General features: G+C 54.6%; 1 protein-coding gene across 7 annotated transcripts in view; it reads right to left on the bottom strand.

Moving 5' to 3' along the window:
* Positions 1–27,250, bottom strand: part of TMEM63C (transmembrane protein 63C) — a 99,852-nt gene that overhangs the window by 30,745 nt on the left and 41,857 nt on the right. For 4 of the 7 annotated variants that reach the window (XM_032405660.1, XM_032405661.1, XM_032405658.1 and 1 more), the window contains exons 2-7: positions 24,734–24,873; positions 10,045–10,107; positions 6,191–6,352; positions 5,355–5,434; positions 4,860–4,941; positions 229–266 (exon numbers count right to left, since the gene is read on the bottom strand). In XM_032405660.1, coding sequence (XP_032261551.1) covers positions 229–266; positions 4,860–4,941; positions 5,355–5,434; positions 6,191–6,340 — 350 coding nt within the window. In that variant the 5' untranslated portion in view covers positions 6,341–6,352; positions 10,045–10,107; positions 24,734–24,873. Of the gene's footprint in view, positions 1–228; positions 267–4,859; positions 4,942–5,354; positions 5,435–6,190; positions 6,353–10,044; positions 10,108–14,271; positions 14,415–24,733; positions 24,874–27,250 lie in introns of all 7 variants that reach the window. The other 3 variants (XM_032405662.1, XM_032405665.1, XM_032405664.1) reach the window with 2 other exon arrangements.

Raw genomic sequence — 27,250 nt, 5'->3', positions numbered from 1 at the left:
AAGCTCAGAAAGTTCAGGCACAAAGGGGCGCCTGCATAGTGGCTCAGTCAGTTTAAGTGTCTGCCTTTGGCTCAGGTCATGATCCTGGGGGCCTGGGATCAAGCTCAAGTTCTGCATCGGGCTCCCTGCTACCGCTCCCCCTGCCCCTGCCCCTGCTCTTGCTCATGTTCTCTCTCTGACAAATAAGAAATAAAATCTTAAAAAAAAAAAGAAAGTTCAGGCACTTACTTCATGGTGACGGTGTTGAAGAACCAGGAATAGAAGCCCTAGGGAGAAAGGAGAGAACATGTGAGAAAATCCAGCCCCAGGCCTGCCCTCCAGCTGAGTGAACCCAGGCAGCGTCCATAGGGGCCTCCTTCCTGGCAAGAGATGGCAGCGAGAAAGAGCTCAGATTCTGGAAGGAAGTGGGCTCCAACTGGAATCTGTGGTGACTGTCCAGGAAGAAGTCTCCCCGGAAGTGAGCTGTGAGTTCACATTCCTGCCATGTGGCATCCTGTTACAGGAAATGGGGGCTTTGTGGGCCTTGGACCAGAGGGAGAGAAGGGACCCTTTTTATGCAGTAGACATCGGCTGCTTTCTGTCTGTCCCTCGTTGCTTCCTTCTGGGAAATGCCCCCCACCCCATGCATATGGCCTGGTGGGCTGTCCATGAAGTAGGGGTCTGCCACCAGTGGGCAGTTGGTCAATGGAAGCATGACCCAAATGGGGCCAATCAAAATTCTCTTAGGGGGATTGATGGGGATCTCGGGAGAGGGAGTCTCTCTCCACCTGAGCTCCTGCACCTTGGTGAACACCATGGAGCCTGCAGGGGCTTGGTGCCATCTTCGATGCCAGAGGCAGGCGCTTGTCTGAGAAAAATAGCCTGCTCAGAGGACAGAGGGCTGGAGGGGGGATCCTGGTGGTATCTCTGGACTCCCTGGATCTCCCTGTACCCAAGTCAGCCACTTCTCTTTAATTTCCCCTGACTCAAGCCACATATTACCTAGTTTGAGCTGGGTTTCTTCTCTTACATCTGAGAGTCCTGCCGATTATGTCTTTCTCTCAGGGTCTTGCTGTCTGGTTTCTGGGTGGTAGGGAAGGGCAGCCTCAGCGGTGGAGGGGTGGGAGGCCTAGAGAGGTTGTGTGCTTGGGAAGAGTGTGCATGAGGATAGGCTGGGGCCCATGGCCCTAAAAGCCGCCAGATCTGGTAGCTGGTTAAATTGTCCTGGTGTGCGCTTCCTTCTGGGATTCTGCAGGATTTAGCAAAATCTGGGAAAAGGCTGCAATTCTTGATTGACCCCATTTGATCACAAGCACATCAGTGAAACAGGCAGGCCCACCTGGCTGACATTCCCTGGCACCACACTGATTGGGGAAGAGGTATTGCCCAAAAGGAAGCCATGGGGAGTCAGGCAAGCAAGAAACAGAAGGAAGTTCTTTGCTTCCTTCCCTGGATTGGGGTTGCCTAATAAGTCAGATGTCCACCTCAGGGGGGGACCATTTCCCCAGTTCTGTCCTGGGGAACTAAGATAAAGACACTCTCTAAAAAAGGGTGGGGGGAGTGGCTCAGTCAGTTAAGCGTCAGACTCTTGATTTTGGCTCAGGTCATGATCTTGGGGTCGTCAGATCGAGCCCCATGTCGGGCTCTGCGCTGGGCGTGGAGCCTGCTTAGGGTTCTCTCTCTCTCCCTCTCCCTCTGCCCCCCCCAAAAATAATAAATAAAATCAGGACAGATGCCCAGGTATGAGTCAAAGCAAAGAAGGAGAATAACTTACTGGTGGCACTGACTGGGAATGTCCCCAGGGAAGGAGTGAATTGCTAAGTAAGAGTTGGGCAGAGAGTCTGAACACCCTTCCCTGCCAGGGAGGGGCTTTCTCCACCACCCACCTTTGGGCAAATGGGTGTGATTTATTTAGGGAGCAAGTAGGTTTGCTGACAGTCCCTAGTGGTCGTGCACAGTGGAGGACACACCTTCCTGGGAACCCCTTCCACCCCCTCTATGGCAGGTGCCAAGGGGGATAGCACACATGGCATGCATGCGCCCCGGAATTCACACAGGACAGGACTGTCCGTCAAAGGGCAGAGTGTGGCCTCCATGCCGTGACAACTGCACAGACCCAGATGTGCCGCGAGCCTGTGTGGACTACCTCTCTCTGGGCTCACAGACAACAGACCCCCCCAAGGCCCCCCCAACATGTACATCACAGCTACGAAAGGCATAAACCATTCAGCAAACTTAGCAGCTGAATAGCAGGCCCGAGAAGGGATGCCACGTGCCCTCTTGCCTCACCCCTGCAGGCAACGGCCACAAGCAACCAGGGGCTAGCTTAGCGCACAAGGCCTGTGACAGTGGTCAGTTCATTGCACCTCTCTTGGTGGCCCCACCCTCCTCACTCCCACCACGGGGGGTAATGACCCCTCTGCTGTCCCCAGGCCCCTCGGGCTGGCTGAGGTCCCGGGATTGCGGCTGGGGCGCTCCAGGGGCCACTCCCCGCCTCCCACTCTCCCTGCCTGCCTCATTTCCAGCTCTGCAGGGTGACTGCCCACTGCCGCCCTCATGATGTCTCAGATCTTTTTAAAATAAATGATCTTTGTGCCATTGTACAAAAAAACCCCAACCAAAATAATGTTTCTGAAAATAAAGCTGAGGACCACCTTGTAAGGCAGGTGTGACTGTCCTTATTCTACGGAGAAACTCTGAGACACAAACTGGTCTGCGGCTCACCACACAGCTTGGGGCAGATCGTGGCAGGTAGCGGGACCAGGTCTCTTGGAAGGATGATAGGGGAAGGAAAATGGTTCTACTCCCTCACTGCCTCCAACAAATACCTATCAGATGCTAATTACACGGCAGGCTGGCCTGGGTGCGGGGACAGTGGTGGGCAAGACCTGGTCAGACGCACGGGACCGATCGGGTAGATGAGGGATTGTTACCCACTGGGTTAAGAGCCCTGAAGAAAAGGAATGCACTTTCCATGCGCAGAGGACAAAAGATCCGGTCCCGCGTGGGGTGGATGGGGCTCCCGGGGCAGTGGTGCGGGGGCTGAAATCTGAACGAAGGGTCAGTGTGTTAGCCCTGAGCGGGGGCCACCGCAGAGGGAGACAGGGAAGAGCGGGTGAAAGGCCCTGTGGAGGAAAGGAGGTGGCACTTTTGAGGATCTAAAAGGTGGCTGATGTGGCCAGGGATGGGGACTTGGGAGGAGAAGGACAAACTGGACAGGTTGGCGGGAGACCAAGCACGAAGCCACGCAGGCATCTGCGCTTTATTCCAAGAGCACTAGGAAGGAAGCCAGTGAAGGTTTACACAGGGGAATGTGTGTCCCCGCTCATGGGGATCGCTCCGAATGCAGGTGGGAAATGGGTGGGGCAGGACATAAGTGTGGACATAGAGATTCGTTAGAGGCCACCCTGGTCATCCAACAAGAGACCAGCGGGGGCCTGGACTGGGGGGTGGTGGGAGAGGAACAAGACTGGGAAGGTGACAGCAATACAACTCGGTAATGGACTGGCTGTGCCTGGGGGCCTGGGCCACACCAAGGGGGTGCACCTGGGTGGGTGGTGGGCAGAGTCTGAGACCAGGGATTGAGGAACAGGTGGGTGGACGGACAGTGTGGCATGTTTCAGACATATTGAATCCCAAATGCCTTTACAATATCCACGGGGAGATATTCTGAAAGCCATTGGATAAATGTGCCTGGAGCCCAGAGGGAAGTTTAGCTGGAGACGGAAATTTAGGAAGGGTCTGTGGAGAGGTGGCAGTTGAGGTCGTGAGTATGGGTGACACTGCCCAGGAGCATGAGGAGGAGGCCTGGGACCCACTGAGGGCAACTCCAGCTGTGGAGGAGGAGCCTGCAGAGGGGACAGAGAGGAACAGATGGAGTGGCAGAAGGGAAGCCCAGAGAGTGTGGTGTCACAGAAGCAACTGGAAGGGCCTGTTCAGGAGGGGAAGATGGTCTATAAGGCCGGATGTTTCTGAGAGATCAGATGAGAGGAGAACTCAGGAAAGTCCATCAGATTTCATGGCGTGGGACAACTGATGAGCTGTCTGGGTGGGATGGAGGGACGGAAGCCACATTGCAGGGGTCGAGGAGTGAGAGGGAAAGTGGAGAGCGCAGGTGCAGACGGCTCTTCCAGTTTCGCTGTGATGGGGCAGAGGGACACAGGCAGCTGTGGGCTGTGTCGGGGCCCACGACCGTCCCTGACACCCTCTCAACACTCCAGCTCCGTCCCATTACTGTGGCCTGCCTTCTTTGCCCCTTTTGGAATTCATGCACTGACCACCGTCCTGTGTGCATCTGTCTGGGTGTCTCTCAGACAGGGAGAAAGTCCCATGAAGCAGGACTTGGTCCATTTTGTTCACTGTCCAGTCCCCGGACCAGCAGTGGCCCTCAGCAGGGGCACCAGGGCAACTGGCTGAGCAAATGAACAAGCTCGGGTGGACTACTGGCATCCGACAGGGACGAGAAGGAAGAGAAGACCGGGCTCCATGGAGCAGGATGGAGGAGGCTGAGGGAATCCCTGCCTCATGTGAGGAATCTCCTATGTGAAGTAGGAGGTGAGTCCTTGGCTCAGAGTGGGGCTTGGGCAGGACGCGGGCTGTGACGAGGGTTGAGGATTTGAGAAGAGCAAGAAAATTAGTTTTAAAAATCCCTCTAAAATAACAGAATTAACTAACTCTTACTTGGAGGTAGGAATGGTGAATAGCTCCAACTTTCCAATGGGGAAACGGAGGCGTGGCAAGGCTGAAGAATTGGTCCAAGGTCACATGGCCAGGCCGGTGTCGCGGGCTGCAAAGCCCCTGAGTGTGAGCGTGCTCCTTTCCGCACACGGCTGGGCTCCAGGCCAGGAACCCTCTGGGCCCAGGCCCACCCAAGCACTCACCTTGTCCTTGTGTTCCATCTCCAGGGAAATATCCGAGGGAGATGTCTTCTCGCTCTGCTCCCCATAGATCAGTGAGGTCAAGCTGCAGCCAGGAAAAGCAGTGAGCAGGGAGGCAGAAAAGGAGAGAAAAGGCCTCAGGCTTGCTGTCCCTCTGGCTCCCAGGCCGAGAGCTGCAGTACCCTCCTGTCCAGGACCAGACACCCTCCTGTCCAGGACCTGAGCACACAGCTCTGGGGACAGACAGTAATCACCCCTGTTGCCAGGTGCCCAATGTATCTTGGGAGTCACGGGATCCAGAAAGTCTGAGATCCGAGAAAAAAGTGGCCTTGTGCCCAGAGATGACTGCCCTTCCCCACCAAGTTCTCTTTCTGCGAGGAGGGCCAGCGCAGGGGCAGGAGTGGGTGCCGAGAGGACACCTGTTGGGTCCCGGTTGTGGCGGCACATCCCCCGAGGAGGCAAGCCACTCACTCCTCCTGACCCCCAGCCCCCCCTCACCTGTCATTGTGTATCAGCAGAGCCAGGCGCCCGTAGTCCCACGCAGCTTTCCGGAGGAAGGAGTAAACCAAAATGATGACCTACAGGCCAGGGAAGGGGATGTAGGGATATGTCTTCTGCTTGGCTGGCCCCTGCATCCCCGTGGGGGAGACCCTGTCCCTCAGGTTCCCAGGGGCTCCCTGGGCTCCCCAACAAGGTGGCTAGCTCTGTTAGGGTAAAGGCCATGCCTTTTTCAACTCTGGATGCCCAGTGCCCAGCAGCTTCCTGGCACAGAGTGGATTCTCAGAATTTGCTGAAGAATTGGTCCAAGGTCACATGGCCAGGTGTCATGCTTGGAACTATCCGGCAAGAACATGCCTTGAAGGGGCGCCTGGGCGGCTCTGTCGGTTAAGCATCTGCCTTCAGCTCAGGTCATGATCTCAGTGTCTTGGGATGGAGCCCCACATCGGGCTCCCTGCTCAGCGGGGAGTCTGCTTCTCTCTTTCCCTCTGCCCCTCCCCCTGCTTTTGCTCTCTCTCTCAAATAAATAAATATTAAAAAAAAAAAGAAAAAGAAAAAGAAAAAAAAGAACATTCCTTGAAGAAATCAGCAAGGGGAGAGAGAAGGGAGGCTCAAGGGCACCGGCCAGGTGGGCTTCTGGACAAAGGCGCGGGGAAAGGAGTCTTAGGAATTCTGCCTATTCCTGCAGTCCCCTCTTCCTGGGCTGCCCTGGACACGACTGACATTCGGGGAGTCCCCACCACTACGGCTGGCATGCGTTTGGAGAGCCGAGGCCCCTGCTGCATCACTTGCGCCCCTCCGAGGTCTCACTGCCCAGCGCGGAGCCCAGGACTTACCACCCACAAGAAGATGTTGATGAACAGCACGGTGGGGATGCCCCCAAAGGGCTGCCCCTGCAGGACGGTGCTCCGGGATTGGAAGCATTCGTTCGTTGTCATGTTCCGAGTCTCTTCCATCACGTTCAGGCTGCGCGGCGGGACGGCCATCCTGGGAGCTCCCTGGTGACGAAGGGACGCTCAGGTCAGACAAAAGAGACCCTCTCACTCTGTAATCGCAGAAGCCTGCCGGGGAGATGGGGCGGGGCGCACTGTGTGTCCATTGCCAGCCAGTAACAAGTCAGGGTGGGAGGCTCAGCTCTGAGATGGCACACAGCCTTATCCCGTAAGACAGCAGCTTCCCCAAACCCAGAGCCACGATGGCAGAAGAGCCCAGATTCCCGTTTGCTCCCTTTACCGAAAGAGTCCTCAAATGCATCTCCAAATGGATCTTCTTATTCATGCCTTTGTGAAGCTTTTCTTGCATAGAAATGAACAAACTTCACAAAGGTGGGTAGGACCCCAGAGTGAGAGTATTCAGTCTGGAGAACAGAACTGCATTCATGGGACGCCCGTGCAGACAGGGTCAACATCCTATGATTCTCTGATCCAGTTCCCAGGAAAGGAAGGTTCCTAAGACTAAATGAAGTAAAGCAGGAGGGCGCCTGGCACAGAGCAGTGACTCAGTAAATGTCACTGTCTTAATGTCGAACTTGAGCCAGGGAGATCGGCGTCTGCCCAGGGGCCTGAGCCAATCCGGTGAGGGCTCAGGGTCATGGGCTTCAGTATTCTCCAGACTTGGAGAAGAGTGAGAAGCCCCGATGAAAACGGGAAGTGACTCGTAGCTGCTTGAAGTTATCTGCAAAGTTGTTCTGGTTTTTAAGATCATTCGTTTTGGCTCCAGACCTCATATCACCCTAGGAACTCTTCACTCCCATTCAAGAAAAGCAGGCTCATTCCTTCCTTCCTTCCTTCCTTCCTTCCTTCCTTCCTTCCTTCCTTCCTTCATTCAACAAGTATTTAGTGAACAGCTGCCTGTGCCAGACCGATGCTGGTGGATACATCGCTGAACGTATTAAAGGGATCACTCTGATCCTTGGTTTGAGAATAAATGGGGGCGGGCCAAGTAGAGAAGTAAAATCGGACAGGTCAGTTAGGAGGAAATTGTAGCAATCCAGGCAAGAGGTAACCACAGCCAGGACTGGGATGGAAACAGAGGAGGTGGTGAGAAGTGCTCAGATTTTGGAAGTATTTTGAAGGTGAAGCCAAGATTTGCTGATAGAATGGATGGTGGGGGGTAGGGTGTAAAAGAGAGGAGTCCAGGGTGACTCTGAAGTTTCTGGGCCTAGCAACTGGAAGAGGGGAGGTGCCGTTATGAGGTGCGACAGCCAAGAAGTGCAGGGTGGGGGTGGTCAGGAGCCTGGTGCGGGACATGCTAAGTGGACATGCCAGGTGGGTGGCTGGATATGAGTCTGCAGCTCAGAGGAGAGTCAGGAGACATAGATGTGAGCATCACCAGCAGACAGAGGACTCCTAGGGGGGAGGACTGGATCACCAAAGGAGTGAGCACAGAGTGAGGCTCAAGGTCTGAGCCTCGGGATGCTCCAGCGCAGACAGCTGGGGCAGGTGAGGAGGACACAGGAAAGGGACTAGAAGAGCAGCCAGCGAGGAAAGAGGAACAGCAGGAGAGGGTGGTGTCCTGGAAGCTAAGGAAGTGTCTCCAGGAGAAGGGAGGGACCGAGTAAGATGACAACTGAGGATTAGCCACAGTTAAAGCAACAAGGAGGTTTAGTGGGTGGCCAGACTGGAACAGGTGCGAGAAAGGAGGATGCCGGCGGATTTGGAGCCAGTGGGCGTGAACGATTCCTTTGGAAAGGAACCAGAGTTTGGAAGTGGTTAGGATGGGAGAAGTAGCAGAACATGGTATGCCAGTGGGAATGGTCCAGTAGAAAATTAAAAGCTGGTGATGTGGGAGAGACAGGGCATCGCTGGAGCAATGTGAGGACGTGGGAAGGGCTGGGAACTGGTGCACAAGTGAAGTTGGCCTTGGCCCAGAGCTGGATACTGACCCACAGCAGCAGGAGGGAGGAAGGGGCGCTGGTGGAGCTGGCGGGCGCGCCCTTCCACAGCTTCTATTTCTCAGCCTCAGAAGGAACAAGGTCTCAAGGTGACTGTGCAATGCTGGTGGTGGTGGGCAGATGTGGGATGTCTGAGGACAGGAAAAAAGGCAGAAATAGAAACCTAGAGGAGTGATGGAGTGAATGCATGATGGGAATATGGAGGACGGCCGGGCAGCACTAAGGGTCCACTGAAGTTCATGGTCTTGAATGGACAACAAGAGCAGCCGGACTCACTGGCCTTTCCCCCAGCTGTACTCATCTGTGTGGATGCAGGTGGGGAAGAGGCGCAGAGCTCGACCTAACCAGGCTAGAGGTTTTCCCAAGTATGAGAATTAGAGGGTTGGAACTGTATATGAGGGAGTAGTGTTAATGACTGGCCAGGTAAGGAAGGGAAAGGAGATGCGAGATGGGCAAGGGATGGGGACAGGTGCCAGAGGTCCAGGGAGGGAGAACTGTTGAGTACCACAGACCGTGAGCTGACAGATAGGAAAATGAGCTGTGTGACACAGACTGAGAAGGGATTATTAGTTATGGGTAGTGAGAAGATCTAGGGCATGGCCATGACGTGAGCGGGGGAATGGTGTCAAGGAACTGAGAGGCTGGAGTGTCCTTTGAGGAAATCAGTAAGAATGAAGACCAGAACAGCACTGGCGTGACCGTGAGGCAGGAAGTGAACTCTTCCGGGAAGGAGGGGAGTGACCTGGGGGGGGGGGGGGGGGGGGGGGGGGGGGTGAGGGTGCGGAGTAGTTAGTGCTTGTACCAAAGATGGGGAGCGAGATATCTAGGTTGACACCTTGGGTCCAAGACGGAGCCTTCAGCAGGGAGGAAGGAAGAGTCTGGAAGTTGCAAAGAGGAGCAAGGAAGATGTGTCTCCCATCCCCTGGCCTGGGGGGGGGGGGTGGTGGTTAAGAGAAGTCCTGTCCTGGGGAGACTCTGGTTTCAAGTCCCAGTGGGCAGGTGAGGCGCTGCAGGAGCTGGGGGTCTTTCTGGGCATCGTGGGCTCTGTGGCACTGAATCTCAGTTCCAACACTCACGAGCCACCTCAAGCAAGCTACTCATGGTCTCCCTGCCTCATTTGCTCATCTATAAAAGGGGCGTGGTGTTAGTAACTAGTACCCACTTCACAGTGCTGTCAAGAGGGATAGGTGGGTTAAGATTCGTCAGTCATGGAGAGCAATGCCTGCAACACGAAGTATCCCATAGACACTCGTCAAATGAAAAGTGGATGCATGGCTCCAGGGGGGCACAGTGGGATGCTGGCCAGAGTTGGGAAAGCTGGGCAGAGGGGGATGGAGGAGGGAATAAAGGTGAAGGGGCTGGTGTGCAGGACACGGGAAGTGGCCTGGGGGTCTGGGGCTCCCTGTGCTAACTCACAGAAATAGGAGAATACCAGAACCCACCCTCCTTCCAGCCGGGTTAGCATCTAACGGGAGCAGGGAGCCTCCTGCCTATCTTTTTCTGCTCCCTTCTCTTTCTGCCCTAGGATGCCCACGGTTTTATTACCCTAGGTCACTGTTTAACTCATTGACACAAGCATGCTTGGCTGAACGTAAACTTAAAACGGTTTACACTGACCACAGTACCTTTACACTGCAAGCCTTCTGCCAGGGAGCCGAGTAGCGAGTATCGGGCAGCCGCGGAAGGAAGCTGCAGTTCTGCTAGTGGCCACCCGGGGGAGCCCGCGCTGAGGAAGCCGCTGGGGAACGGCAGGGAGGCGCAGGCGCGATCTGAAGGCCTCGGAGGGCCGGTTCTTACCTGAGTCAGTTCTCCAGGGCGGGGCCGAGTCAGGCCAGGGGTCTCGGCTCAGCTACGGGGTCCCTGCAAAAGAACAAAGGCAGTGGAGAGACCACACGACCTAGGGACCCAGGCCGTGTTCACGGGAGGTGTCATCTCTCAGGGCGCCTTTCCTCGTCTTTATGCTCAGGATACTCGGCCTTTATCACACGTGTGTCTTGCAAATGGTTTTTCCCAGTCTGCTGCTTCTCTTTTCGTTTTCTTCATGGTATCTTGGAAGCACCACAGTTTTGGATTCTGACAAAGTCCAATTCAACAAATTTTCTTTTATGGACCAGGCTTTTTTGGTATGGTGTCTAAGATATGCTTGCCTATACCAAAGGCTTACAGATGTTCTCCTATGTTTTCTTCTAAAAAGTCATCTTTTGGGCACCTCGGTGGCTCAGTTGGTTAAGCGACTGCCTTCGGCTCAGGTCATGATCCTGGAGTCCCGGGATCGAGTCCCATATCGGGCTCCCTGCTCAGCGGGGGGTCTACTTCTCCCTCTGACTCTCTTCCCTCTCGTGCTCTCTGTCTCTCATTCTCTCTCAAATAAATAAATAAAATCTTAAAAAAAAATAAAATAAAATAAAAAGTCATCTTGTTTTAGCTCTCACACTAAAATCTAGGATGCACTTACAGTTAAAGTTGGCACAGGAGGTGAGGTAAGGGTCTAAGTTCATCTTTCGGCATGTGGTTATCCAGCTGCCCAGCACCCTTTGTTGGATTCTCATCTTTAAACTGAGGGGAAGAGCTGGGAAGCCTGGGTCAGGGCTGTCTGGGGACTGGAGCCAGGCCAGGGATGTGAAAGCGCTTGGTGACCTGCAGCCAGCCACAGGGACGTGTGACTTGTTATTTGGGTAATACCGTGCATGATGAGGGGAGGGGGCAGTCCCGGGCTGGGAAGAGCTCTAGCTTCCATCTGGCTCTAAGGAGGTTTGAGTCCTGGATGCTGCTCTTTTCCACTCAGCTCCCACACACTCATTCTCTCTCCTTCCAAAAGCACCCCCTCTTTCCTCCCTCCCTCCTCCTTCCTTCCTTCAACAAAGAAAGGCTGAGTCCCTACCATGTGCCAGGCATCCTGCCAGGCTCTGGGGGCCTGGCAGACCTGGTTCGCATCCTTAGGAGGCTCCCAGCCTCACCGGGGAGACACATAGGCATGCCACCACACACTCCAGCACACTTTGAAAGGGGGCCACGGGGCGGGCCCACCTCGAGTGGTCAGAGAAGGCTTCTGCGAGGAAGTCACCTCCAGGTGAGACGTGAGGAGGTGGCATTGGCACAGGGTGGTGGGAAGCGTGGACAGAGGGAACCATGTTGGCCAAGACCCAGAGGGGGGACAAAGCATGGCGTTTTGGGAACGTGCAAACGAACAGTTATGGCTGGCGTGCAGGGTGGATCGCTAGTTCGTGCTTTTGTTTGCTCATGTATTCATTCAACGAGAATTCGTGGCAGAGCTACTCTTGCCAGGTCCTCCTCAGGGTGTTCCCAGCCTTTGGGATTTGGGGAGAGGATTGCCATTGGGAGAGGCGTGGCCCAGGCAGCCATTCGGCCCGGGAGGGTCTCCAGAAACAAGGTGTAAGCCTCTAAGCTTGGCGAGAGGTGTAACCCATGGTCAGGGCCAGGCAGGTGCAGCGTGCCAGAAGGTGAGGCAGGTGAGGGACGTGGATGAGGGAAGGAGGTGAGGAGGGACAAGAGAGAAGAGAGCCTCGCCCCCACCTGAGCATCCTCCCCAGCGTCCTCAGCGGCAGGCAGAGGCGGGATGAGGGAGGCTATTGTGGAAACCCAGAGCATTGCCCTGCCTTTTGTCCTCAGCCCTAAACTGTGCCTGGACCCTCCTTTCTGGAGTGCTTTCCTCCTTCCTTCTTTCTAGCTCTTGGGTGTGAAGAACAGGGGTAGAGAGCTTTCTGGAGACCAAAGTATCCGCACTGGAAAGAACGGAACTTGAAATCTGAGGGATATAAAGGAACACAGAGTGGGGGCACCCAGCTGGCTGGGGCAGGGGGCAGCAGGGGACTCCTCCTCCGGCACGAATTTCACGGCAGAGCACAGGGAGGTGACCAGGGCAGTGGGAAGAAGTGGGCTGTCTGCAGCCAGACTGGGCGGAAATCCCAGGGCTACCCTTGCTAGCTGGGTGGCCATGGACAGTGACCTTACCTCTGTGAGCCTTAGTTCCCACCTCTGGAAAGTGGGGATAATAGAAGCACTGCCTCACAAGGTTATTGTGAACACGAAATAAGCGAACTCGCACAAAGCTTTTGCAGAGCGCTCGAGAAAGAGTGCTCACTCTTAGTGCCGTCATCACTGGTTTCCGTCCTCCTACTCTGTTCTGGAACAGGCCAGGGGAGAGATCTGGAATATGGGAAGGACTGTCCAATGCCCCATAAACTGCAGCCTGTAGGGGTTGTTGCCTCTGTTCTTCCTGTGCAGGAGAGACAAACGTCAGCCTTGCTTTTTGGGCCAACGAGGGGCAGGGGGAGATGGTGGCAATGCTGGCTGGTGAGTCAGGATTCTCAGGCCCTCCTCAGCTGCACATCCTATCTGATGGGGAAGTGTGTGGCCTCCCTCCCTTCCCATTTCTCCCCGAGCCCGGCCTCCAGTGCCAAAAGCTGGAGGCTTAGCAGTCCCAGGCCTGGACAAGGTTTACTTTGGCACATGGGCAAAAAGCTTCGAAAAGAACTAGCTCCATCTTTATTAGTCCCCTGGCCCATCGCTCACCCCCTTCCTTCCAGACCTGGCCTGGTTTCAGCTAGTGCTGGTCCTAAGTAGCCAGGCCAGCACTTTGCTCCCCTCTCCTTATCTTAAGGCCAAGTCCTCTGTGTGAGGAGCCCAAATCCCCCAAATCCCAGAGCGAGGGTGGTCAGGAAGCCCTGGGGATTGGGGAGGGGGGAGGGAGGAGAACAATCTTATTAATAGCGAACATTTATCGAGCACTTACTATAGGAGAAATTCTTCCCATTTAAGTATATAGCTCATTAATTCTCATAAGTACCATAGGATACTAAAATCATCCCTAGAAGCAAGAGAAAATTAAGGCCCAGACATGTTAAATAACTTGGCTAAAGTCATGGTGCTAGTAAGTGGCAGGGCTGGCCCTTGAACCTGGGCAGTTTGTAGCCCTCTGCTCTCTACCTCCCAGACCCTCTGGACCTCTGCTGGGCTGGCAGTGCTGGGCAGGGGGCAGAGGAAGGGGGTGACCTTGCTCAAGCCCTAGTCCAGGGATGGAAACTTGCCCAGCCTTTCAGGGTGGTGCAGTGTAAAGGGCCATGGACTGAGGGAGCCCCCCGAGAGCTGGGGTCCGGGTCACCTGTGTGGCCTTGGGCAGGTGCCTTCTCTTCTCTGGGCCCCCTGCCTGTAAGATGAAGGGTTTCTGTGGGAATTCTCCGAGGGCCAGGCTGGACCAAGGATTCCAGATGTCTCCGAGACACAGCCTGTGCTTCCCGGCACCGCCCAAAGCCACCATCCCCATGGGTTCTCAGGAACTGATCCAGAGGGCCTGCAACTTGGTTCGACAAGCAAATCACTGTAGGCCAAAGCCATGTCCTAGGGAAAGAAGCTGGGTGGGGAGGCCGCCCCCTCCTCTCCTAACCCTGTCCCCCTAGAGTGCACAAAGCACAGCACCTGCTTCCCGCCCCCACCATGTGGCCTCCTCACTGCCTTCAGTTATTCATCACCTTTCTGGTAACAACAGGAGAGATGATTTCCCATCGTCTTGGACCTTAAATGAACTGGAGCCCCTGGCCATGGGTACCCCCCACCTCTCCTTCTTCTCTGGGTCCCTCCTCATGTCCCTTCTGCACCTTCTGCTCTCAGATCTGCATCACCCTTTCCAGGGTCCCCTTGGCAGCCCCGGAGGAGAGGGAGGAGGGAAGCGGGGTCACTGCAGTGGGGGTTCTGGGTAATGTCCCTCCCCAGCCGCCATGCCACCGGGCCATGAGTCTTCCTCGCCCTGAACTGCCCTGAATCTCAGTCTCCTCATAACGTCACAGTGAAAGGGGTTTTGCCCAACGTTACACGTGAAGAAATGGTCGCCAGCAGGCTAAGAGATTGCCTAAGGCTGGGGAAAGTGGTGGAGCAGGCCTCAGAACTGGGTTTCCTGGCTCCCCATTCAGCGCTCTCAGGCTTGGATGGATGATTCCGCAGCCTGGGGCTGGGGCGTGGGAGACACCAGAATTCCCGGGAAGGTGTTTCGTAGGTCCAGATACTCACGCCCCACTCCAGACTTTAAGAATGAGAACGTCCAGTCCATTTTTAGGTGCAGCCAAGATAGAGAGACACCGGCTTAGGGTTCCCAGGATTATCTGCATCTAGATAAGGCATTCTTGCAGATCTAAAAGGTTTTCTGACTCCCCCTGAAAGGAAGGAGGATGACGAGATGTGGCCATACAGGGCAGTAGCTCAGTGCCCCTTATATCCCGTCGCAGGGGGCAGCTCAGGGCAGCTCAGGACGCGGGTCCTTGCATTCTGCTCTCAGGAGATCTCCCCTCCCCCTGGGCTCGGTAGGAATCCGGGGAAGGTGGGCTAGAGGCCTGCAGAGGCCACACGGCCTCTTCACGTGAATCCTCAAACTCCTGTGTTTCTCCCTGTGCCTGAGGTCACTGGCCTGGCCACTCCATGGGACAGTACGCCTGCCGTCTGTCCTGTCCCCGTGTCTCCCTGAGCTGTGCCACTTCCCCCACCCCAGGGCTGGCTGGGGCCTTTACCGCCCGGGGGTCCAGCTCCAACCCCACTCCCAAAGCCTCCTAGCCTCCAGTGAGCCGGCTGGTCTGCACCCTGTCCCCACCCTCTTTATACAGCTGCCCTTGCTACCACTGCCTGGTAGTCGGGCGCTTTGCCATGGACGAGCAGCCAGTTCTCCTGACAGCTCCACAAGTCCCCCTGAGGGCAGCCAGCAACCCCCACCCCCTGTGGTTCTCCCACAATGACCAGCATTCGGGAGGCCTCAGTGAAAGACAGATGGTCCTGCCCCCCAGGGCCATACTCGGGGGCAGGAAATAATAAAATGTGATTTGCATATGTTTGCATAGCATGAGTCACTCATTTTGCTCCCCCTGCCCCCCCCCTGCCCCGCCAGCACATTGTGGGTTACCAGGTCTTGTTCCCCAAGTCACAGCATGGAGTAGAGGGAATGTATGATTTGGGGTCAGGAAAATGGCTGTGATCTGGCTCTATTAACTGCAATTTAACCCACTCCTACTCAGTTTTCTCTTCCATAAAATGGACATAATCAGGGATGCCTGGGTGGCTCAACTGGTTAAGCGTCTGCCTTCAGCTCAGGCCATGACCCCAGGGTCCTGGAATCGAGTCCTGCATCGGGCTCCCTGCTCAGTGTGGAGTCCGGTTCTCCCTCTGCCTCTGCCCCTCCCTGCTGCTCATGCTCTCTCTCTCTAATAAATAAAATCTTTAAAAAAATACTAAAAAAAATGGACGTAATCATGTCTGTTTTGCCTACCCCAAGGCGGCTCTGACAGTCAAAGGAGAGAGTACGGGGACACTCTGGTAGAAACCGTGAGCTCCATGAATGTCGCTTGTTGACTTTGTAATCCTGTTCCTAGCACTGAGGTCAGTCTTCCCCCACAGCCACCCCTGAAGCCCTAGCACAGGGTGAGTGGGTTGGGGTTCTACCTTGCCATCAGGTCCCCTAACACACTAAGGCAGCCAGCAGCTGGGAGCAGCACCTGGACCCTCAGCACCGTGCACAGCACCACACAGGGTAATGCACTTCTGCCCTGCTCTCCCTGTGGGCAGGGGCAGGCCGCGCTCGCCGGTGCCCCGGCCCGATGAGAATAGCTAACATCTACTGAGAGAGTTCTATGTGCCGGGCACCACGCCAGGTTTCTTAACGTATCATCTGGGTTAACAAATCTATCAGATCGTCTGTTAGGTGTGGTCGATGGCCTTCAGCATCCATTCCACCTCGTTCTAGCGGACGTGCCTTCTACAAGCTAGAAAGCGAGACACGACGTGTCCAGCATTCCCTTGCAGCTGGGGTTCTGACTACAAGTCAGGTTCCATCAGTGAAATGCACTGCACCTAGATTTATAAGGTGGAAAGGAGGAGGCGGCATCCTCCCGGGCTCGGGCTGTGTTCTGCCCACCAGCAATGCTGAGGAGAGGAAGGAGTTCTCGGCAGAGGACTGATGCCCCCTCGCTGGCTCCTGGGGGTGGTGGGGGTGGGGGTGGGGAGAGGCAATCATGCCAAAGGCTGCAGGGGGCCCCCATTCCCCAGCTTGCAGGTGGAGGAACTTGAACTCAGGGCTCCAGGAGTCTAGTTCTGGCTTTCACATGGCTCTGCTCCTTCTGACACCCGAGCTCCTGGCTCCTGGCCCACTCCTGGGGGAGGCCCTCTTGGCCGCAGGGACCCCTCCAGTCTCACCCCTCCCCCATGTCCCGACAAGAAGCCTCAGCCCCAGCAAATGGGTGGCCCCTCGGCCCCTCAAAGGCCTTGGCTTTCTCTGCTTCCTCCATTCCTCTCCTTTGTGGAAAGGCCTCCCGATCCTCCCCTAGGAAGAATGCTTCCTCCACTGCCAGGCCCAGCTCAACTCTGCTTCCTCCAGGCAGCCTTCCCCCAGCACCCCATCAGCAGCAGCCCCTTCCTCCCCTCAATCCCCATAGCCCTCCATTACCCTTTCCTGAGCTCTCTACTGGGGAGTGGCTGCTAGGGAGAATGAGATGTGTCTCTCCCTTAAACCTCCATCTAGAAGGGAGTAAGAAAGGCCGTGGCTAAGAGGCAAACAACACAAAGTGTGTGAGAGGCTCTGTTGCTGCAGCAGGACTCAGATGAAAGGGGCACCGAGCCCCGTCTGGAGCGTCCAGCGAACCTTCCTGGAGAAGGTGAGACTGCGTGGCCCTGCAGGTTGTGATGGAATCAGCTGGAAGGGCTTTCTGTCACTCTTCTTAACTTGGCCAGCAAGGCTGCCTATCACTCCAGCTCCATCTTACTCAGCTCTCCCCTTCTTTCCTCCCCTAGACTCCATCTTTCCCTCAACGCCTGGGGCATGCATGCCACCTTCTCTCTTGCCACCACAAGGCCACATATGCTAGTCCTACCTGGAGTGTTCCTCCCTCCCACTAGTTAACTCCTCCTCTAGTTAATCTCAGCTCGATTTTTGCTTCCTTAGGGAAGAACTCCAGACCAGGTCAAGCCCCCACATTCCATGCCTCAGACTATCAGACAGACATAATGTGACATTTAGGTATGGCGCCCTAGGGACCCCGATCCTGTCTCTGCTATTTACAAGCTCCATGTCTTTGGGCAAGTATCTTAGTGTCCCTGTGCCTCAGTTTTCTTATCTGTAACATCTATCTTATTGGGTAGATGTGAGGATTATATGAACCAATTCACGTAGAACAGTGCGTACTACATAGCAATGGCTCAATACAGCTAACTATGATGCTCCTTGCTTGTACCTACTACATTTGATGTTGATTTACCAGATAACATACCAAATGGCTGACTCCCCCAGTGGACACGATGCTTCGTGATGGCTATGTTTGCATAATATTTTCTCTGCTGTGCTGGTTAGAGCTTGGTGCTTTACAAATGTTTGCGGAAAGAAAGAATGACCGGCAGCGGGCTGTGGTGGGCCTCACTTGGTCCCCCGATCTGCATCCCAGATTGTTTGGCTGGAGGGGGGCCTACAAACCCTCTAATGTAAGCCCTCCTCCCACAGACAAGCAGAGTTTGCTGCTGCCGAGTATTTCCCTGGCTTCCAATCTCACAGGGCTGGGCAGCCCCCGATCACCTCCATCTCCCTCTGGAATTCAGCTCAATCAGTAGATTGGGGGCATGGTGAAATCTCGGGCTAAGCAACCAGTTCTGTCTTGATTTAAAAAAAAAAAAGTGGCACATCTCTTTTCTGAGTGTCGTGGAGCAAACACATTCCCACCACAAGCAGGTAAAGCTGCAGGCTTCAGTCCAACCCTGAGATGTTGCCATAATTCTCGTCTCCATGGTAACAAGCAAGACTGAGCCTTCAGCTAGCAAAGATTGGACAAAGGGCCCGTCATTTATCATCATCATCATGGGCCAGAGTGCTGCTCTCTCCCCAGCCTCTTCCCGGCTGGATTTCCCCGCAGGAGTCCTGAGTGGGCCGAGAGGGGAGGGCGCGGGAGGGGAGAGACAGCCGGATCGGTCCCTGAGTCAGCCCCGGTCAAAGCGGGATGAAGGGGCCGGCAGCAGGAGCACACAGGCTGGGGGACGCTGTTGGGTGTCATCCCCCTCAGCTCCTTCCGCTTGCCAGGACGGGCTCTGGTGGACGGTGCCACGTGCTGGCGAGACAGACAGACCCAAGGCTCTGCAGCCACGAGGCTGCGCCCCAGCCCACGCAGCCCCCACCAGCTGCTGGTTCGCTAAGGTGTAGCTGGAAGCAGCCTAACTGAGCACCTGCTCAGTGCTGGCACTGGACCAGGAAGCAGCGGGGGGGGGAGGTCAACAGCAGACGGACCTGGCCTCGGTGAGCGCCCCGGAAGCAGGGAAGCAGGCCATCAGAGTAAAGGGCAACAGATGCTCTATTCAGCGAAGAAAGCGAGATGTGGATGGCGCACGGAGAATGCTGCCTCCGGCACGCCTGCCTGGTGTCTGGAAGGAGACCTGAGAAACTCTTGACAAGTGGCTTGCCTTCGGGGAGGGAAACTAGAAGCTGAAGCAGGGGAAGGAAGACTGACTCTCGTTATATTCTCTTTCTCGCTTTTTGAATTTTGTACTGTGCATACCTAACGGATTCAAACAAAACAAAACCAGACGGAGCTGCAAGGCGGCCCCGTGGGAGAAGCGCTGGAGGAGGGCGCGACCCAGAGAGGAGGACCGGGCAGCCCTGACCTCGGGGACTCTTCTCCCATAAGATCTGATCATCTGCCGGGCTGCGTGTGTGTATGTGTGTGTGTGTGTGTGTGTGTGTGTGTGCACATGTATGCAGCTAATGATCTCCAGGGTCTTTCTTAGCCCTAACATTCCAGAAGTCTGCCCTGAATTTTGCCACAGGGGATGCTGGCCAATGGCCATGGGGAGGGACTAGCACCAAGCCCAGGTTGGAGCAACACCTGTTCCGGTCTGGGGCCACTTGGGAAAGGGGAGGTCTATGGGGACCGTGTTCTCCACAGCACCTGGCCTGTCAGCAAAGGGGTCTCCAGCTCAGGGGTGTGAGGCCAGCAGGAGCTATGCCCTGGGGTCCTAGCCGGACAGCTTTCATGGAAGCCTTCTGCAGAGCAAAGACCCCCGAGACTTGACCTCCTATGAATCTGAGTCACTCGGACACATGAGAGTGGTTCTCAAACTCTAGTGCATCAGTATCACTTGGAGGGTCTGTTCCACCACCAATGCTGTCCCCTCCCCAGGCTTCTGATATGGCTTGGCTGGAGTCCAGAAGGTTCCAGGTGAGGCCGACTCTGCTGGATGGGGCCTCGCTTCGAAGATCACTTCATTAGACCATGGAACAGGGGGTGGGGTGGTCTTCATTCTCCTCCCCCTCCCCCAGGCCTCAGTGTGGGCATCCTGGTCTTTCAGGACAGGCCCTGGAAAGGTCAGCCCTAGCAGGCTTGATCCTATCCTCTCAGTCTGTCTCTCCCAGCTGCCTACCTGTCACTCATGAAATCATTCATTCAGTGAAATAATGGGCCAGACTCAGTTCCTTGCACTCAAGGTGCTTATGGTCCAAGCACTAGATTCTAGTGGGTCCACAGACACCCAAAGGAGCCATGACAGGTCTGCAGAGGTGCGCTGCACAGGCCTGGCGAAGGGGTGCTGGGAGCCCGGTGGAGGAGCCCTGGACAACCCGGAAAGGCTGCCTGGAGATGGTGTCAGCCAAGGCAGGAGGGCAGGAGTCCCCCTGACCGAGGGCTTACTGTTGGGTGCGGGGCGGAGAGCCTGTCAGCATGAGCTCTTTCCATCCTCACAGCTCCAAGATGGGAACTACCATCACTGAGGAGATTGGCAGCCGCATACCGAGCCTTGGGGGCACATGGGGCTTCCAACTTGGAGTTGGGGAGTTGGGAGTTGCGGCCACAGGGAGGCCAAGGGCATGACATTCCCGGAGGAGAGGGAGGTGGGCTTGGATTATGTAAAGGCTTTCCCCTGAGAGAGTCTGGGTCCCAGATGGAACCACGCCACCCCTCGGGACAGCAGAGATGGGAGGGACACCCAGCTCTGTCCCCATCTGTTGAAACAGGGCAGGAGCCAGGCTGGCTGTCTCCAGGGGAGTTGGAGAGAAGTGGGGGGGGGGCGGCCAGAGCTCCAGCGATGGGTGGGACCAGATGGCAGAGGCCGCGGGCAGCTCGTGGGGCTTTACAGGGCCTGGGGGACAGAGAGGGCCCAGAGCAGAGTGGCCTGAGAATCACAGCATTGTGGTAGTGGGGGCTCTCTGGTTACAGATCTGACTGTGGTGAAGGGTAGCCCTGGAGAGTGGCTGAGGCACAGCCTCCATGACGTGGGGCAGCCCCCATACTCTGGCCCCCAAACAATCTCTGGGAAGCTCTAGGGGTCCTGGCTTCCTCAACTAGAGTGTGAAGTCCCAGGCCAGGGGCCAGCCTCATTAGGACCTTGCACCTGCCTCTTGGATGGGGGCGTCAAGAAAGCCACTGTGATCCATGCTGAATGAGGGCTCATATAGCTCCCTGAGTCCAGAGGATAGAACTGAAGGAAATGAGCGCGAGCTGCAGCAAGAGGTATTCTAGGTAGACACAAGGAAGCACTGCTCCGGGATGCTGAAGGGAGTCATAGCTATTTCTGGGGAAAAAGAACCCATCCTTCTGTCTCTGATGGTCTGTCTCTCTGGAAAAAACACGGTGGGGATCTCTGTCCCCTTTCTTCTCTAGTTCCTCCATCCTGTCTCACCCATGTCTTCATTCCCTCTCTCCTTTCCTGGTGGCCCCCCACTTATTTTTTTTTAAGATTTTATTTATTTATTTGACAGAGAGAGAGTACAAGCAGGGGGAGCGGTAAACAGGGAAAGGGAGAAGCAGACTCCCCACCGAGCAGGGAGCCCAATGCGGGGCTCCATCCCAGGGACGCTGGGATCATGACCTGAGCTGAAGGCAGACGCTTAACCAACTGAACCACCCAGGTGCCCCTGGCCTCCCCCTTCTGCCTTCTTTTTGTGAGTGGGCCACCCCCGCTCCACCAACTTGTCCTAGTATTGCTGGGGGCCTCTGAGCTTGGCCACACTCAATTCAGCCAATGTTTGCTGAGCCCTATACCCGCTGGAGGTGAAAGAGCCCTGGGCCCTGCCCAGAGCACTTTCAACCACGTGGAAAGATCACACAGGGAAAGCAGTGCACACACCCAAGGCCGAGTAAGGGCCATGGAATGAGAAAGGGGCTCAGTGACCACAGCTCCTCCGGGGCAGGGAAGGCTTCAGAGAGGTGGCAGGCTAACAGGAACCAGTGGGGACAGGGGTGGTTTGGGCAGAGGGGACAGAGGAATGATGGAGGGAAGCAGAGAATGGAATATTCCAGAAATGGCAGGTAGACTGGCGTGACTGCAGAGCTGGCATGAGCAGGGTCTGGTGAGATAACAGGAAGGTCCCGAATCTCAGAATGAATGATTTGTACTTAATTGTGTAGGCAATAGGGAACTACTGAAGGCTTCAGAGGAAGGGCATGACATTACCTGGGCTGGGACTAGAAGGGTTTCTAGATTTAGCTCCTATCTGGGGATCTCATGAAAGGCACCTGGCCCTGATTCTGAGTTCATGGGCTTGTCAGGGGATCCTGAGGGGAGCAGACAATTGGTGTCTCAAATGTCACCTTTTGGTGAGGCCTGTCCCGATGACCCTATTTAATAAGGAAACTCCCCAGGCGCTCCCAGTCCCCCTCTCCTTCTCTGTTTTTCCCCTGCATTGATCCCCTATCATATTTTATCCATAGAGTATGCTGTTCACTGTCTGCCCTCACCCCCATGCGAATGAAGGCCCCACAAGGGCAGGGCCTACGTCCATCCGTCTTGTCACTGAATATCCCAGTGCTTCGCCTGGTGCCTGGAATCCCAACAAATGCATTCATCTGTCGCATGAATAAAGAGAAACCCAGCACCCTGTGTGAAGCAGCATGGTCTAGTGTGTTCCCTCCTTGTCTCTCCACTCCTGGCTTCCTGAGCTTGGCAGCACCGGAGCAGAAAATCTCTGCAAAAGCCTCACAGAGCTCTGCTTCTTCCCCACTGAGCCTCGTGCCCCTGCCAGGAGTCTGCGAAGATTTGGACTGTTCCTCCTCCCTTCCCTTGCCAAAGATACCACCACTTCCCTTCATCTTGAAGTGGAGGCCAAGCGAGGAAATTTTCAACCGAGGAAAGCGAGAGACTCGCAGGACTGAGGCAGCTGCCCCCCCGGGCAGTTTGGAAGAGTGCCTCTTATGGATGGAACAGAATAACTACAAGTCACCGAGCACCCACCCTGTGCAAGCACTGGACAGGTGCCCTGGGCATGTTGATCCATTCTGGCTTCTCAGCAACCTATGGAATGGGTTTTATTCTCCCATTTTACAGATGGAAAAAGAGGCTCAGAGAAGCTAACTGACATGGCCAAGGTCTTCCCGCCCGGTGAGGAGCCTGGTTTTGGACATGGGTCTGTCCTACTCCAACCCAGTGCCTGCTCTTCCATGGCACGGGCCTCTCTTCTGCTAGGGAAACAGCGGAGATGTGGGGTGTGGGGTGGGCCGGGCTCTCTGTCCAGGGTGCCAGACCACGGGTGGTCTCTGCTGGCCGCGGGCTTCCCAGCCAAGCTTCGGGAGCAGAGGTTCTGGCCGCCTCCCAGTAATGAGCGAGGACAAGACCTGAACTCATCCAAGAATGGGAGTTAGACCTGCGGCCGCAGCCTGCTCTGGCCTGTGCGGGGTGTCCTCTCCTCAATCTGATGTGCACCTGGAGGGCCAGAGTCCGAATGGCGCCCCCTGCCTTTGAGGCCCCAGAAGATCCAAGGGAAACCAAACCTGCCCCATGGGCAGATCCAGCCCCCGGCATCCAGGGCATAGTTGGGGAGGCAGAAGAGCCTGGATCAAGCCCCCCAGCTGTGGGGCTGTCTGTGGCTGCATGCCCCTTACTTAGGGACTCAGTTCGCCCACCTTGAGGATGGAAAACCCTCTCTCTCAGCAAATGCTATTGATTGCTTATTATGTGCAAGGAAAATTATAAAGCTTCTGCTTTTGAGGCCCTTAAAGGACCTCATAGACATAGTCACTGAATGGGCAATGGGGAGCCACAGATGATTTTGGAGAGGGCAGCAAGAGGATTGCCCTGCTTCAGGAAGCAGAGGGTGGCTTTTGTCATGACCGGAGCTAACGTGTGCGAAGCACTCACTGAGTGCTGGAGGTTGTTCCAAGTGCTTTACAGATATTAGCTTTCATCTTCCCAGCCCCCCTGGGGTACTGTTGCTATCCTCATTCTACAGGTGAAAAGACTGACGTACAGGGAGATGGCAAGGCCAGTAGGTGGTGGAGCTAGGACCTGAACCCTCCTTGCTCCTGAGCCTGCGTTTTGCACCACAATTCGATGCTGCCTCTCACATGATGGAAACGGGAGGGCCAAGGGTCAGGCTCAGGCGGGGGCAGTGGGCATGGCCAGAGGGATGGACGTGAGATCCTGCCTCTGCCTAAGATTCCTTGCCCTGGAGGGATCTCTCAGGCTGGACCAGGAAATTAGGAGGGAGACGTGGACATCAACCACTTTGATCTGCACAGAAAAGTACTATATCTTTTGTTGATAATGGCAACAATCACAATGTTCTTGGCCAACAGCTCACACAGGATAACTTCTTCTTTGGCAGCAAAGAGATTTTAGAGACTCTCAAATGGAGATATCACTGTGAGAGCCTGCCTCGACTACCCAATCCTTTCTTGATTTTATTAACTTACCTAAACTGGGGAGAAAGCCTCACTGTGATGCTAACTGGGCTTTAACGCCTTCTAGTTTGGGATGTCTGATCACTATCAGTGTCCCTGTCACAAAGCAGATGAGTTGCTAGGAGCCACTGGGTAGGTGGAAGGAGAGGAAAGGTAGGGGGAGGAACTGGCTGAGGCCAGGCTGGGAAGAGGCAGCTGAACCCGGGAAGGGCTGCCTGAGACCCCAGGGTGTCCTATGCTGTTTTGATGAAATGACACCCGGTTCCTCTGAGACGTTCAGTTACAACATTGTCAACAGCACTGCTGATATAAGTAAAGTTTGAGAAGTAAAAAAGAGACTGAGGTGGGATATATCACTAAGATCCCTTCCAGCTCTAAGAGTCTATGAAAATACCATGGGTCATGATCCCTTCCTGAAGAAAAAGTGTCGAGAGGCCGGGCACTCTTGGGAGACCTGTGTCTGGCTGTGTTCTGGGCCGATCCCAGACTGGGCTCCACTGGGCAGGAGCCACGCAGGACCCAGCTAACCGCTCAGCCTGGGGTCATTTCTGCAGAGCAGGGGACACCCTGACCAGAGCCAGAGTAGTCTCTGGACCCCTTCCCAGGCTTTGGGAGCCAAGGTCACCTGCGACAGTGTCCTTTAGAGAGAGGACCGGACTTTCCTGCACACCCCCCCCCCCGATCAGGTTGTGGGTTTAGGAGGGCTTAGGGAGAGCCTACATCCACGCAGTGGCTGGAGAGCCCCAGGTCCCGGGCGACGGGGTGGCCGCACTTCCTAAGGCTGACAGAAGAGCTGGTGCTAGGGTCTTAGCACTGCTGGGTGGGATGGTGGTAAGAGCACCTACCTGGACCAGCAGGTGAGGTGTGGCTCAGGCAGATGGGTGGTCACGGCCCTCCCTCCTCTTGATCAGTCCTCAGATGCTTCCGAGTGGCCCAGCCTTATCCCTGCTCGGGTCCTGACCATGAAGTTGGCTCCTCCAAGGTTCTGTGGCACAGGGACAACAAAGCCCTCTCAGATCGCCCAGGCTCCCTGCGGCGCCTCACCCAGCCAAGCAGCATAAGCCCAACATGCTTGTCAGCATCTTGCCAGGAGGCCTGCCTCAGGGGAGTTCTCATGGGGGGAGGGCACCCCAGATGACGCCCAGTCTGCCCCCTATCTCTGCATCCAACTGCCCATCCCTGGGGTGGGTGAGCTGGGGAGCCATCCTTCATCCTAGGTGAGCATGAGCCTGAAGGGAGGGAGCCCATGGATGGAGCACTGCACTAAAAGTCCAAGCACCGGGGCGCCTGGGTGGCTCAGTTGGTTAAGCGGCTGCCTCCCGCTCAGGTATGATCTCAGGGTCCTGGGATCAAGTTCCGCATCAGGCTCCCTGCTCAGTGGGGAGCCTCCCTCTCCCTCTGCCTGCTGCTCTCCCTGCTTGTGCTCGCTCTCTCTTTGACAAATAAATAAATAAAATCTTAAAATAAAATAAAATAAAAAATAAAAGTCCAAGCACCTAGGTCTGCTCTGCCACTTCCCTCCTGGTGACTTGGGAAGCCCTCATTTTCCACATGGGGGGCGGGGCTTCAGCCTAGACACTGCCAGCAGGGCTGAGCTGGGGAGCTCAGAGGGGCCCATATCCATAAGGGGACTTCAAGTAGGACTTCAGCATCATTTGATGGGGAGAGCTTGCTAAAATGTAGGTTTAGGGGCCCTACCCTCGCCCACTGAATCAGAATCTCCAGGAAGGTGCCTGGGGATGTGCAGTTTAACAGGTTCTCCACGTGAGTGCATACGAAATAAGACTTGCTGGACTACGTCTCAGAAAAGGGCCACGACTAAGGAGAAAGCTTTGATCATATGCATAAAGGGGTCATTGGTCCCTTTCCTGCAAATAGTGTGATAGGAGCCCCGTCTCTGCAGAAAGACTAGCTGGGGTCCCCGGCAGCTGCTGAAACCTCTCTAGGCCTCATTTCCTGGGGGACAAGATGAAGACTGGAGACATCTCTTTGGCCCTTCCAGATTGAAAATTACAAATGTAAGAGGAGGGGAGCCCACCGTGAAATTTAAAAAGAAAGTTCAGGGCGAGGCACTTAAATAGTATTCTCCCTTTCTAACTGCTTTCTTCTTAACTATTCTTTTCAAATTCTGAAAAGAACATGTTTATCGGGAAAAAAAAAATCAAAGCATTCAAAATAAGGCACAGTGAAAAGTCCCCTTGTGCCCCCCAAACCTCTGTCCCACTCCCAAACACAGCCACGTTTCCTGTGTAACTTTTCTTCAAAGAATTTCCCACAAATATTGACAAATACATATCTATGCCTTCATCTTTATTCTAAACCCAGCCCGGAACATATTCCCAGTACTCTGTTTCGTTAGTTAACACACAGCACACAGCTCTGCCTACCAGCACAGACCCTTTACTTTTGTAGCAGCTCATGTGTTCCATTGAAAGATGCACTGTAATTCAGGTGAGTCTATTCCTGTTGATGGGTGTTTAGGTTGTTTCTACCTTTTGGCTGCAAAAAACCATCTTTGATTATATATTTTTGTGCCTATGTGTGAGGTTAGTTGTAGGATAAATAGTAAGGAGTCGAAGGTTAGGTGGGTCTCAAATTCTGATAGATGTTTCCAAATTGTCTTCCAAAGAGGATGAACCAGTTTGAACTGCCCAGCCATGCACGAGAGTGCCTGCTCACCTCCACCCTCGGCGACACCGTGCCTTATCAGATCTTTAAACTTTGCCAATACGAGTGTTGAAAAATGATATCTTGTTTTGATGTGTCATTCTGTAATTATCAGAAAGGGCAGACATTATTTTCATGTTTATTGATTGATTGGCCTTGGCATTTATTTTTCTGTGAACTGCCTATGTCCTTTCCAATCTTACTGATTTTTTTTTGAAAGCACTTTCTTTGTTTTTGTTTTTTTTTAATTTAATTTAGTTAACATACAGTGTATTATTAGTTTCAGGGGTAGAATTTAGAGATTCATCAATTGCATATAATACCCAGTGCTCATTACACCAGTGCCCTCCTTAATGCCTATCACCCAGTTACCCCATCCCCCTACCTCTCTCCCCTCCAGCAACCCTCAGTTTGCTTCCTAGAGTTCAGCATCTCTTATGGTTTGCCTCCCTCTGTTTTTATCCTATTTTATTTTTCCTTCCCTTCCCCTATATTCATCTGTTTTGTTTCTTAAATTCCACATATGAGTGAAATCATATGGTATTTGTCTTTCTCTGACTTATTTCACTTAGCATAATACCCTCTAGCTCCATCCATGTTGTTGCAAATGGCAAGATTTCATTCTTTTTGATGGCTGGGTAATAGTCCTATATATATATATATATATATATATATATATATATATATATATATAT

The sequence above is a fragment of the Phoca vitulina genome, unplaced genomic scaffold (assembly GCF_004348235.1).
Source record: "Phoca vitulina isolate PV1807 unplaced genomic scaffold, GSC_HSeal_1.0 scaffold7, whole genome shotgun sequence".
Taxonomy (NCBI): domain Eukaryota; kingdom Metazoa; phylum Chordata; class Mammalia; order Carnivora; family Phocidae; genus Phoca; species Phoca vitulina.
Note: the sequence above shows the minus strand (reverse complement) of the source record. Positions and strands in the feature narration are given on the sequence as shown.